The sequence below is a fragment of the Rattus rattus genome, chromosome 9 (genome assembly GCF_011064425.1).
Source record: "Rattus rattus isolate New Zealand chromosome 9, Rrattus_CSIRO_v1, whole genome shotgun sequence".
NCBI lineage: Eukaryota > Metazoa > Chordata > Mammalia > Rodentia > Muridae > Rattus > Rattus rattus.
In genome coordinates this window covers 73,048,453-73,060,283 of record NC_046162.1, presented here as the reverse complement: position 1 = coordinate 73,060,283, position 11,831 = coordinate 73,048,453, and the positions used below count along the sequence as shown (strand labels likewise).

The window sequence follows — 11,831 nt, the reverse complement described above, 5'->3', positions numbered from 1 at the left end:
CAGAACCTGGGTTTTCTGTAACAGCAACAAGTACTTTTTGCCACCAAGCCATACCCCCAGCTTCTAGTTGTCCTCTTAACAAACACAAAACCAAAAGCATGTTACCTTTTTCATACAAATGGATGTCACGTCTAGGTTTTATAGCTGAACAGCTTGGTAGAACACATGTGCTTTTATCATGACTCTGCATCTGACTGCACGTAAGTGAAACCACTGGCGGCAAGAAAATGTCATTCTGTCTTATCTCAGGGTTGTAAGAGGAAAAGTAGAAGGCAGGAATGGGAAGAAGTCAGCCAGGATCTATGGTAGAATGATCTTTATTCTCTGAGACCCACAAACTTAACCTGCCTTTGTGTCATGAGCTGGGGATCAGATGACCTGGAAGTGACAGGTGTCCATGCTGGGGAAAGGAGAAGACTGAGCTGAGTCTGACGCTTCTTACCAACAGGTCTATGACATTGCGTTCAGCCGAGCTGGAGGTGGCAGGGACATGTTTGCCTCTGTGGGTGCTGATGGCTCTGTGAGAATGTTCGACCTCCGCCATCTGGAACACAGCACCATCATTTATGAAGACCCACAGCACCACCCCCTGCTTCGCCTCTGCTGGAATAAGCAGGACCCCAACTACCTGGCCACCATGGCCATGGATGGAATGGAGGTAAGGCCTGAAGCCTTGTCCCTTGACTCCAGTGTACTTACAAGAGTAGCTCTCAGATGTTGGCAGCTAGTACCCAGGATAGCTCTGGAAGTACATGGAGATGTTTTTGATTGTCACAAGTTAGAGCATGGAGTCTTTCTGGCATCGCATGAGTAATGACTAAGGAGGCTGCTACTCATCCTGCAGTACACAAAACAGCCCCAACAGTGCCAGTGGGCACTAGACTGAGGGTCCCATCAACAAAAGGACTGTGTTCAGACCTTCTCCCTGCTTGTTTGGTGAGACAGTCTTTGTAGCCAGATGAGCTTGGAACTTACCGAGCATCCTAGGTGAGCCGTAAGCTCAGTGCAGTCACACGGCCTTCTGTGCAAGGGTCTGATATGGTGGGATGTGGCTTAGTGGCAGAGTGCTTGTCTAGCATGCTCAAGGCCCTGAGTTCCATCCCCAGTACAAAAAAAAAAGCAACACCGAACAAAAAACAAAATGCATACACACCCATGCTAACACGCACCCTTGCTAACACACACCTTTAATCCCAGCACTTGGGAGACAGAGGCTGGCAGATCTCTGTGACTTTGAGTCCAGCCTGGTCTACAGAGTGAGTTCCGGGACAACAAGGCCACATAGAGCTACCCTGTCTCAAAAATAATAAGTAAGCAAGTAAATAAATTTCTGGTAAAGTGATGCTAAGACAGGTAGAAGAGTGGTGATGGATCTGCAGCTTGGGACTCAGTACAAATACCACAGAGTCACCATGATTCTGGAGGCTCTTCAAGCTCGGTCTTGTCCAGCAGTCTCTGTTTGGGAAAGTGGTGTTTATTAAGGAAGCTAGTCCTAGACAGAAACTTCATGGATGAGATAAGAGTACAAGTCCGAGTAGCAGGCACACCAAATAAACAATTCACAGTAAAGAAAAAAAGGGTTAGACAAGTAATAGCTAGATGATATTTAAACCAAGTCAGAGTTACTGGGACTGATAGAAAGGAGGCCTTCCCACTGGTGTTCTAGGCAGACTCTCCAGCTGTTGCAGGCAGATGTATAGGCAGAAGCTCTGTGGTCTGCTAGTTCTCAGGAGAGGGGTGGATTGTTGGTTGAGAGGGTACAGTAGTTAGCCTTGGTTTGGGTTCAGCTGATGTCTCAGACTTCTTACATCCTGGGTTCTGCATTGGTAAGGCACATTCCACCTAACCGAGATGCACAAAATTTTTTGTAGGCTCTTAGCAAAGATGCTTGTGGATCATCAAACTCAGATTGCCTGTTCCTTCTTCCCCTTCCCCTTCAGTCTCTTTAGTGTCCAGTCTCTCAGCACGGAGAGCACAGGGTCTGTGTTTGCTCATTTGTATTGTTCTGCCTCAGGAAATGCTATCTCTAGCGTTCTTGGATCCGTAAATTTAGAGACCATTCTTACAATTGGGTGTGTGGGTGTTCCCTGCTGCGGGTGTTCCCTGCTGCGGGTGTTCCCTGCTGCACTCTGCAGTTATGGGCCTTTCTCTTGTATTTCTGCAGGTGGTGATTCTGGATGTCCGAGTTCCCTGCACACCAGTTGCCAGGCTAAACAACCACCGAGCATGTGTCAATGGCATTGCCTGGGCCCCACACTCGTCCTGCCACATCTGCACTGCAGGTAACCATGGTGGGAGGCAGCATCAGGGTCAGGTGACCGTGGTGGGGGAGGCATCGGGTCTTAAGTTTGTTTTATTTTGTTATTTATTTTGTTGAGTCAGGGTCTTGCTGCATAATGCTGGCAGGCGGTGACTTGCTGTATTTATCAGGCTGAGCTCCAAATGGCAGCAGTCCGCCTCCTCTGCATCCAAAATGCTCTCATCACAGTCATGTGCCACCACACCTAGCGAAACACATCAATTGGCAACAATTCAGGTTTTTTGTTTATTTTCTGATGGTACCAGGAATTGGACCTAGGACTTTGAACACGATAAGAGGCACTCTGTCACTCAGCTGTGTTTCCTGCTCCTGTTACTGGGATTACAGGCATGGATGGAATTTTTTTTTTTTCTTTTCTTTTCTTTTTCGGAGCTGGGGACCGAACCCAGGGCCTTGTGCTTGCTAGGCAAGCGCTCTACCACTGTGCTAAATTGGATGGAATTTTTTAATGTTTATGTCTGTATAGCACTTTATGTCAGTCATCTGTACAATTCATTGAAATATAAATGTACATAAATGGGAAACAGTCGTCAGAGAAGCATCTTTATCCACTCAAGTATTTTTAGTAGCTGAAGTGACATCATATTTTGGGATCATTGTATCTTGTGTCCTTTCTTGATTCCTGAGCCCAGTGTCCTAATTCTCTAGCCTGGTGCAGTAAATGGAGCTTAAGGACACCGGGGATGTGGAGTCAGGACCTAGATTTGGTCCTCACTGGCTACATGGCATTAGGGAGCAAGTCTGAGGACACTAAATCTTGGGCTCCTCTTCTCTAAAATAAAGCTCCTTTCACAAAGTTTGGTGAAAAAATGTTTTGCAAATTGTGACTGCCTCTCCAAATACAAGACTGTCACCTCATCACCTGAGCTCTGGCCTTCTTACTTGCTTTTTCCCCAGCGGATGACCATCAGGCCCTCATCTGGGACATCCAGCAGATGCCTCGGGCCATCGAGGACCCTATCTTGGCCTACACAGCTGAAGGGGAGATCAACAATGTGCAGTGGGCCTCGACCCAGCCTGACTGGATCGCCATCTGCTACAACAACTGCCTGGAGATCCTCCGCGTGTAGTGCTGGCGCCTCACCGAGTAGGCAGGGGCTGTGTGCTTCAGCCTCTGCCCCCTTCCTTCCCACGTAAGAAGAGTTCCCAGTGGCCAGTATGTCTACTGTTGCTTTAACCCACTGTGTCCAGAAGCTGCTGTAGAAGTCCAGGCCAGTTACCCCGCTGTCTGTGTTGGACTGTGCTGTGTGGCACCACCGCGGCCCAGGGCTGGGTTTTAAGTTTTCACTCCTTTCCTCCTCTTTGCTTCTTCAATTAAACGTCTCTGTGTATTTGTTTGTCAGCTGTTGGTTCATGAACAGTACAAGCACTGGCTCTGTCTGTCTGTCTGCTGCTGAGGCAGTCGTCTGTCCCCTGTCCCTATGTGTTGTGCTAGCACTTAAGTGGGAACAAAGACCAACTTCAGACTGTCTTTCCTCCTGGCACCAGTTCTTTAACAAACCTCAACTTTGTATGTTTTTATCTGTCAGGCTAGGTTTTTATGAACAGAATTTAACCTTCCTGGTTTCTTGATTTCACAGGTTTCCCTCTTTGTACCGTCCTCTCTTCCCTCAGTGCCTGCAGTGGGTACTGGACCCTAGACCCCACGAGCAGCTTGCTTTCCTGCCTGCGGGGCACACCCCTGACCAGCAGTTGGCAGCTGCGCTGGTGCTCTGACGTCTGTTGACTCACCAACCTTTCCTCAGCCTGTTCCACCCTCAGGTTCCTTTCTCTGGCTTCACTAATTGAGTACCCAGTGGGGTTGACATAAGTAGTTGACTAAGGGCCATGCTGAGGGAGAATCGTTTTCAGGAAAGCTGAACTTACATTGTGTTTCCAGTATGGTTTCAGAATCTATTTTTCCAGTTTAGAACTTGAATGATAGGCAAAAGAGATCTCTAAGCTAAGCTGTGTTTCTGTTGAGTTTCCTCTCCCTGGTTGGATACTGGCCCATCTTTGGATTAAGTGCTCTAAATAAGAGACTTCCTGAGAGGTACTGTCTGTGCTTGACCCTAAACAAGATTTTTAGACTGAGATAGACAGGCAGTTCTCGTAAGTGAGGAGCTCATTAGCTGTGGTGATCCCAGGGTAGCCGTCTAATTGTCCACACCTGTGCACTTGCCCTCTCCTCAGTTAAGGTTCTGAGCAGTATTCAACTTTGTAGGCTGCAGTTGGCCATGCTGACTTACAGGCCTTGGGTGTCTTGTTTCCGTTACATGAATGGGTTCCACAGAGGGGACTTGTATGTAGTTCTGACTTTAGATGAGTCCCTGGCAGAGTCTGGAGCATGGCCTGGGAGAATGTGCCGGGCTTGTATTCTGCTAAGCTGCTTGCAGATTTCTTAGATGTGCTGGTATGAGGAGAGTAGCAGGCCTGAAAGCTGATAGATGGTTTTGGCTACTCACACTGCCATTGTTGGAGAAGTAAATGCTGATCCAATCATCTGAGAACATGGGCTCTCTGACTGAGTCTTTGCTTGCTTCTGTGACTGATGTAGTTGTAGCCAAAAGCCGTAGATTGCTTCACTACATAGGGGCTTGTCTCAAAGGAAAGGCCTTTTCAGTCAGGGTATTTCTGCTTGACCTTCCTAATCTGTCGTTCTGATTTCTGGTCTCTGGCTGGTCAAATGCTTGAGGTTAATGTTCCTGCACTAACCTGTGGCTTGCCCTGTATCGGTGTGGTTGCCTCGTCTCTTAGTGACCTTTCCTAGCTAGGCGTAGACTCCTCAAGGGTAGCAGGCTTGCTGCTATAGGAGCCCTCAGTTTCTTCTTGGGCTGAGTCTCAGTAGAAGTCAGGGTGCTTGCAGGGCTTGTGGAGAAGACCTATGCTGGGCAACACCTCTGTTCTAGATGGACTTTAACTTGGGCTGAGTGAACAAAGCTTTAAAAGGCTAGCAACAGTTACTAGAATACATTTATATGAGGTAGCTATGTGCTTTGGAAACCAACCACTTGTGATGATGTGTCCCTTGATCTGTGGACACTTACCAACTTTGTTCAGTCTTCCTCTCGCCTGCCATCTGGTTTAGGTAAGACTCTTGCTATCTCTGTCTCCAAGTACACATGTACCTACGGTTGCAGGGTCGCTGGCATTTTAAGTGCCAGCTCTCTCACCCTCTCTCTATAGAATGCACAGGTGGCCCCTGTGGCTGAGGAAGAGATTTTTGTAGCCATGAGAGGCAGAAAGTTCGTAAGTCTTTTCCCTTCCCTGAAACACAGCTATGTTAAAGTTTCAAAGCCAGCCTCTGTTAATATTTGCCAGGTCTTAGACTGACAGTGAGGTGGGTCAGGATCTCCAGATCTGTTCTCTGGACTCCAGGCCCTGGTGTGGCTGCAGTGCTGTTTTGACATTTGGCAGGCTAAGCTAGAGGCTCTGGCCTGTGCTTTCTTTGTCTGCTGTATGCGAGGCTGCATGATCAATCAGACTAGCAGAGAGCTGAACTGGTAAATGGGTCTGAGGCTTTTGTGGGCTTGAGCTTTTCTCACTGGAGATTGATATCTTTCCTGGACCTGCAAGGCTAGGGCTTGAGGAGGAGACACATGACAAGTAGGTGGTGACTTTCTCTCCAAATCAGAATTAGGTCTCAGATAACTGGCAACAGCTCAGGAAGAATATGAGAAAAGACAGAGTCCTACAGTGTTTTGATGATTGTTACAACTAAAATTTGGTATTTTAAGGTAAAGGAGAAGGAAATACTAGAGAACACAAAGAGTCTGAGGGGAGAAACATTGAGATTGTCTCTCATAGCTGTGGAGTGAACTTGGGTCTCAGCCTGGGTTGGCCTTTCTGCACCATTAAGGGAGCTTCTGTGTCACTGGGTACCAGGAGGGTGACAGCTGGGGGCAGAGAGCCCTTCTTGCTATAGGTGATGACTGGAGGTTAAATTCTAGGTATTGGGTATCCTGTGACAGTACATGATGACATTGTTTTAATTTGTTTGAGACCAGGCTGTCTTTGAACTGAGGACCCTCTTTCTCTAGTCTCCCTGAGTGCTGGGATCACAGACATGTGCCACTGCCCCAGCATCCATGAATCTTCTTGAAGATCCATTTCTCTCTTTATCTTCCCTAACCTTTTCGTTTTTCTACTTTGTGTGTGTGTGTGGTGATGGGGATCAGATGTCGGCCCTCACATGCTGGGCGAGTGTTCTACCACTGAACCACACCCTCCAGCCCCTTCCTTTTCTTTCCTCTTCCCCTTTCTTATTGCATTTCTACTATAGAATGATCTCCCTGATACATCCTGGGCCATAAGGAAATGTAGGACTCTGGGGTTTACTAAACATGGTGGGCAGTCCAAAGCTGTGCCCTATTTCCCCATTGTGAAAATATGGCAGTTCCTTTGATTACCTGGCTTAGGCTAGAGTACCATTGCAGGAGAGGCCTCAGGGCCTGCACTCGGGATGAGGAAGGTGGGGTATATTCAGCATTGGGTTTCTGAGAGGAGAGCTGATCTGAGCAGTTACTATGAATCCTGAAGCAGGGTTCCCAGAGTTGTCCTCTCTGCTCCGGTGAGGCAGCAACTGAGGGTCTCATGTCTCCAGTCTTGTTCACCTCAAGCCATCTACATTCTCTCTTTCTGCCATACTGTCATTGCTGCTAATGGTCAGAGTCAAGCATGTGGCATTACAGAATGAGCAGGTGGTCTTGGGCTGCTATCCCGACGTCACTTTTTAAATGTGGAAACATGCAGATGACTTCTCTAAGAGGCTTAGGCTAATGTGTCAGCCAGAAACAGTAGGCTAAGAGAAGCTTGAACTCCAGAAGAAAGCTGTTGATGGTCTGTGTGACAGCTGGAAAATGTGCAAGCACCCACCCTTGAGACAACTCAGTGAAGCCGAACTGTGCTATCCGCCATTTGAAAGAAATATTCTCACCTTGGGCTGACTGTGATGTACATGTGTTATGAAAATTGTCGAGCTGAAGCTTTAGTCAAATACGAGTCACTTGCTTTGATCCCGTGTATTTTATGATTCCTCTGTCAGTGACTTTCCCTCGCCTTACCCTGAGTGTGAATTGTAGCATGATTGTATAAACCTCTATGTAGAAAATGGAGATTTCATGTTCTACAAAATGTTAAGCTCTAACTGATCCATTTCTGTGTTCTCTATAGCCTCATGTGTATGACCTCACTTTCTTATCTATTTAAACTTTCCTTCTGTTCTAAAGCTTTCGTAGCACCCCTGTTCAGGTGGAAAGGAAGCTGTCTCTTTGCAGAACTGTACTGTAACCATTTCTCCTTTATAAATATTATTTTCACAGGGCTGATTGTATACAGGGCTTGTAATAAAATTTTAACACTGTGTTGTGAATGAGCTGCGGTTTCTCCGCTGGAGGTGACTTCAAAAGCACCTGAGGGTGGAGCGTTCTTTCTGTGACCTTACTTCCTAGTACGTGAAGTCTAATCTCACAGTCTTGTTCTGTTTCAGCCTCCTGTATAAGAAGTACCATATTTTCTGCCCATCATACTTTGTAATAAAACTTGAACATGTATAGATTGAATTTCTTCTTGTGATGAATTCAGTTCTTCCGTTAGACTCGCACTCCAGTTCAGCACAGGATCTGCTAGTCCAACTTGTTACCTTGTATCTCCTGTTTGCTCACTCTCTTAGTCAGTTCAGAAAATGTGGACACCCACTCCATGCCAAAGGCCATGCATAACCCTCAGGCTGCCTATGCTTTGCCGGAGGGACATCCACAGACCTGTAGTGTTCTGCAGGCATGGGGCTGTGTCCAGGAACCCTGAGGCCATTTCTGTCTGAGTGAGAACCAGAGTGAGTCAGGAAAATGTCACAAGATGAAAGATGTCTGCTTTGGGTTTTGAAGACTTGGAGTTCTCTGGGATTGGGAATGCCACCTAAGGCAAGGAGAACAGTCCTACACAGATTTATGGAAACAAGAGAGTGTGGGCATTCAGAGACTTGTAAGTCAGCTTGTGCACGTGAAGAATGGCAGGAAGTGCGACGAGAGGAAAACTGCAACCAGGTCAGGGAGAGTCTTATTCTTCGAAAACTTTTAGATGTTAGCTTGAGTGAAACTTTAGAAAACACAGAGGTTCACCAGGATCTAACTTGCTCTTTTTTTTTTTTTTTTTTTTTTTTTTTTTTTTTTTTGGAGCTGGGGACCCGAACCCAGGGCCTTGCGCTTCCTAGCAGCGCTTTACCACTGAGCTAAATCCCCAACCCCCTAACTTGCTCTTTATGTTCTCGAGACAGGGTCTCTGTAACTGGGTCTAGCCTTGAACTTACTGTGTAGCTAAGGATGACCTAGCATTTTTTATATCCTCTTGCCTCTCTACTGACAAGGTGCTGGGATAACGGATGTGCACCACCACATCCAGTTTATGGCATGCTGGAGATGAACCCCAGCAGGGGACTTGTATGTGGTAGGTACATTAGGGCTGAAAGAACTGAAAGAATGAATATGTGTTACCCTGCTCACACGATAGGGGCCGAGTAGTCCAATAATAGCCATCTGCACACTAGAGACGTCAAAAACCCAGGACCACCTCAGTTCACAGGCTGCTAGCTTGAGCAGTCTTGCATTCTGGCCTTGAAAGCCTGAGGATTCCTGGACAGCTCCTGTCTTTAGTTGGGGCAGGATAGCAGCAGCAACAGTAGGGTAGATTTACTTGCCAGCCAGGAGGGAAGGACAGCAGGCAAAGCAACACTGCTACCCACAGCCCCCAGGCCTCTGTATCAGGGCTGCTTGAGAGAAGGTCTTTCCTTCCGCAGTTATCCTTTCTTAGAAATGCCCTCACAGGAACACGTCTGTTAGATGATTCTAGACTAAATCAAATGTATAACCATCACAGTAGGCAAGCACTCTACCAACTGAACTATTTCCCCAGTGTCCCCTCCTTTTTTTTTTTTTTTTTTTTTTTTTTTTTTTTTTTTTTTTTTTTTCTTGCTATGTACACCTGTCTGGGTCTGGTACTCAGTATGTAGCCCAGGCTGACCTTGATCTGTCTCAGCCTCTGTGGTTATGTTTTGTACCACTATGCTTGACTTGCATATTAGAAAGATAAGCATGCATGTATGGATACACACACACACACCCACACACATCTAAAGTGGGAAGAAGGTTGACTCAGGACAAGAAGATGTTCAACTTCAGTAGTCATGAAGTACAATTAAAACCTCTATGGGATGCTGGATATCATGGTGACACGTACCTTTAATCCCAGCACTTCGAAGGCAAACACAGGCAGATTTCTGTGAGTTTGAAGTCAGCCTGGTCTACATTGTGAGTTCCGGACTAGCCAGAACTACATAGGTAGAGCCTGTTTCAAAATAACAAGGGATGGAGAAATGGTTCGGCTGTTAAAGGTTAGGCTTACAACCAAAAACACTGAAGTAACAACCAAAACAGACAAAATGAAACTCCACCATGAGACAACACTTGACATTCCTAGAATGACTATAGCTATAGAGAAAAAGACATTCAGTGATTATGTAGAGAAATGGAACCCTTTTAATAATGAGAATGAGAATGTAAATTGATACAACTCTTCATCTGCCTGCCCCTTAAAAGGTTAAGCATGGTTATGATATGACAGAAATTCTACCCCACAGCATAGAAGCAAGAGAAATTAAAAAACAGGGTTCTTAGGTATCACGAGTCTTTAATACCAGCACTCAGGAGGCAGAGGCAGACTGATCTACAGAGTAAGTTCCAGGAGAGCCAAGGCTATTACAGAAAACCTTGTCAGGGGAGAGGGGGTGGCAAGCAGGGTTTATGGCATTATTATTCATGGTGTAAAACACATGCTTCTTACCTGAGGAATGCTTAAGTAAAATGAGTGGAGTATTGTTTGGCAGTAGAAGGAAATACTGATACACGATGCAGTCGACTGAACCCTGAAAACATGCTGTTCTAGTCTCCTTTCTGCTGCTATCACAAACACCATGAGAGACATGGTTTATACTTCTGGGTCATGGTTCATCATTAAGGGAAAGAACCAAATAGGAGCTTGAGACAATCCACAGATGGATGGTATACCATGCATGTGCCTTCTGTCTCTGTCTCCTTTACCCCCTTTGTGTGTGTGTGTGTGTGTGTGTGTGTGTGTGTGTGTGTGTGTGACAGACAGACAAACAGACACTTAGGTGTGTCAGACTTGTGCTTAGCTATCTTTGTTTTTTCTTTCATTTAAAAAAAAATGTGAGTATTTTTGCCTGCATGTGTGTCTGCACTACTCACATGCTCTGTGAAGGCCAGAAGAGGGTATCAGATCTCCTGAGATCGGAGTCACAAAGTTAGTGAGCCACTTACTTGGGTGCTGAAAATCAAGCCTGGGTACCAGATAGTGCTTTTAAGCCTAGGGTTCCGCGTAGGTCCTTGGTGCGTCTCCCAGCATGAAAACTCCAGCTGGGCAATGAGCTATCTCACCAGCACCTTAGCTACTAACTTTCCTACCTAGTGCAGGGCCACCTGCCTAGGGACAGTGCTGCTCACAGTGGTCTGAACTGTCCTGTAAGAAGATCCGAGTATGGAGACATGCCCATATACCACTGTCAGTTGTTGAGATTTTCCTGTCATAGGACTCTAGGCTGTATCAGGTTAAGAAAGAGAAGTAGGTGTTTTAGTTACTTTTCCTGTGAAGACTGTGACCAAGGTAACTTAAATGTTTACTGATACTTGTGGACCCAGAGGGTAATGGTCCGTGCTCATCATGGAGGGAATCATGGCAGCATGCAGGTAGGCACTGGAACGTTAGTGAAGAGCTTACATCTTGATCTGCAAGTCGGAGGCCAAGACCCAACCGGAATGGTGTGGGCTTTTGGAGCTCCAAAGTCCACCCTTAGTGATACAGCTCTCCCAACAAGGCCACACCAACTAATCCTTTCCAAATAGTCGCACTAACAGAGGACCAGCATTCAAACATAGGGACTTAAGGGGGCCGTTCCCATTCAAACCACCACACTAGGATGTTTGCTAAATGAAAGAAATCACTCACAAAAACACACATTACATGCTTCCATTAATATGAAATGTTCAACAGAAGCACACCCATGGAGGCAGAAGTCAGCTGTCCAGAGACTGTGCAGATTGAGAAAAGAGACTGCTACTGAGTGCAGTTTCCTTTAGAGTGACAAAGAGGCTAAGTCGTGGTGATAACTATATACCAAAAATCATTGTACACTTTACATGGGTACCCTGTATTATTTGTAGAGTATCAATAAAGCTTAAGATCAAAACAATTACCGAGTATGGGAATTGCAGTATTGTGGTAACAAATATTTTGAGATGAAGAAGGTAAGTGCTAGGCCAGCAAGATGTCCTAGCATATAAAGGCTCCTGCCACCAAGCCTGACAGCCTGAGTTTGAACCCACTAAACAGGATCTACATTGATAGAAGGAGAGAACTGACTGCCACAAGTTGCACACACATGATCAATTTAAGAAAACCTAGCTGGGCAGTGGTTCTGCATGTCTTTAAACATGCCTCCAATACTTGGGAGACAAAGGCA

The 11,831-nt window shown here is 46.1% G+C and overlaps 1 protein-coding gene across 1 annotated transcript in view; it reads left to right on the top strand.

Moving 5' to 3' along the window:
• Dcaf7 (DDB1 and CUL4 associated factor 7) overlaps window positions 1-3,662 on the top strand; it is an 18,940-nt gene extending 15,278 nt beyond the window's left edge. The window contains exons 5-7 of the mRNA XM_032911989.1: window positions 449-658; window positions 2,165-2,282; window positions 3,218-3,662. Of these exons, the coding sequence (XP_032767880.1) occupies window positions 449-658; window positions 2,165-2,282; window positions 3,218-3,390 (501 nt within the window). The 3' untranslated portion in view covers window positions 3,391-3,662. The remainder of the gene's footprint in view (window positions 1-448; window positions 659-2,164; window positions 2,283-3,217) is intronic.
• The last annotated feature ends 8,169 nt before the right edge of the window (window positions 3,663-11,831 follow it).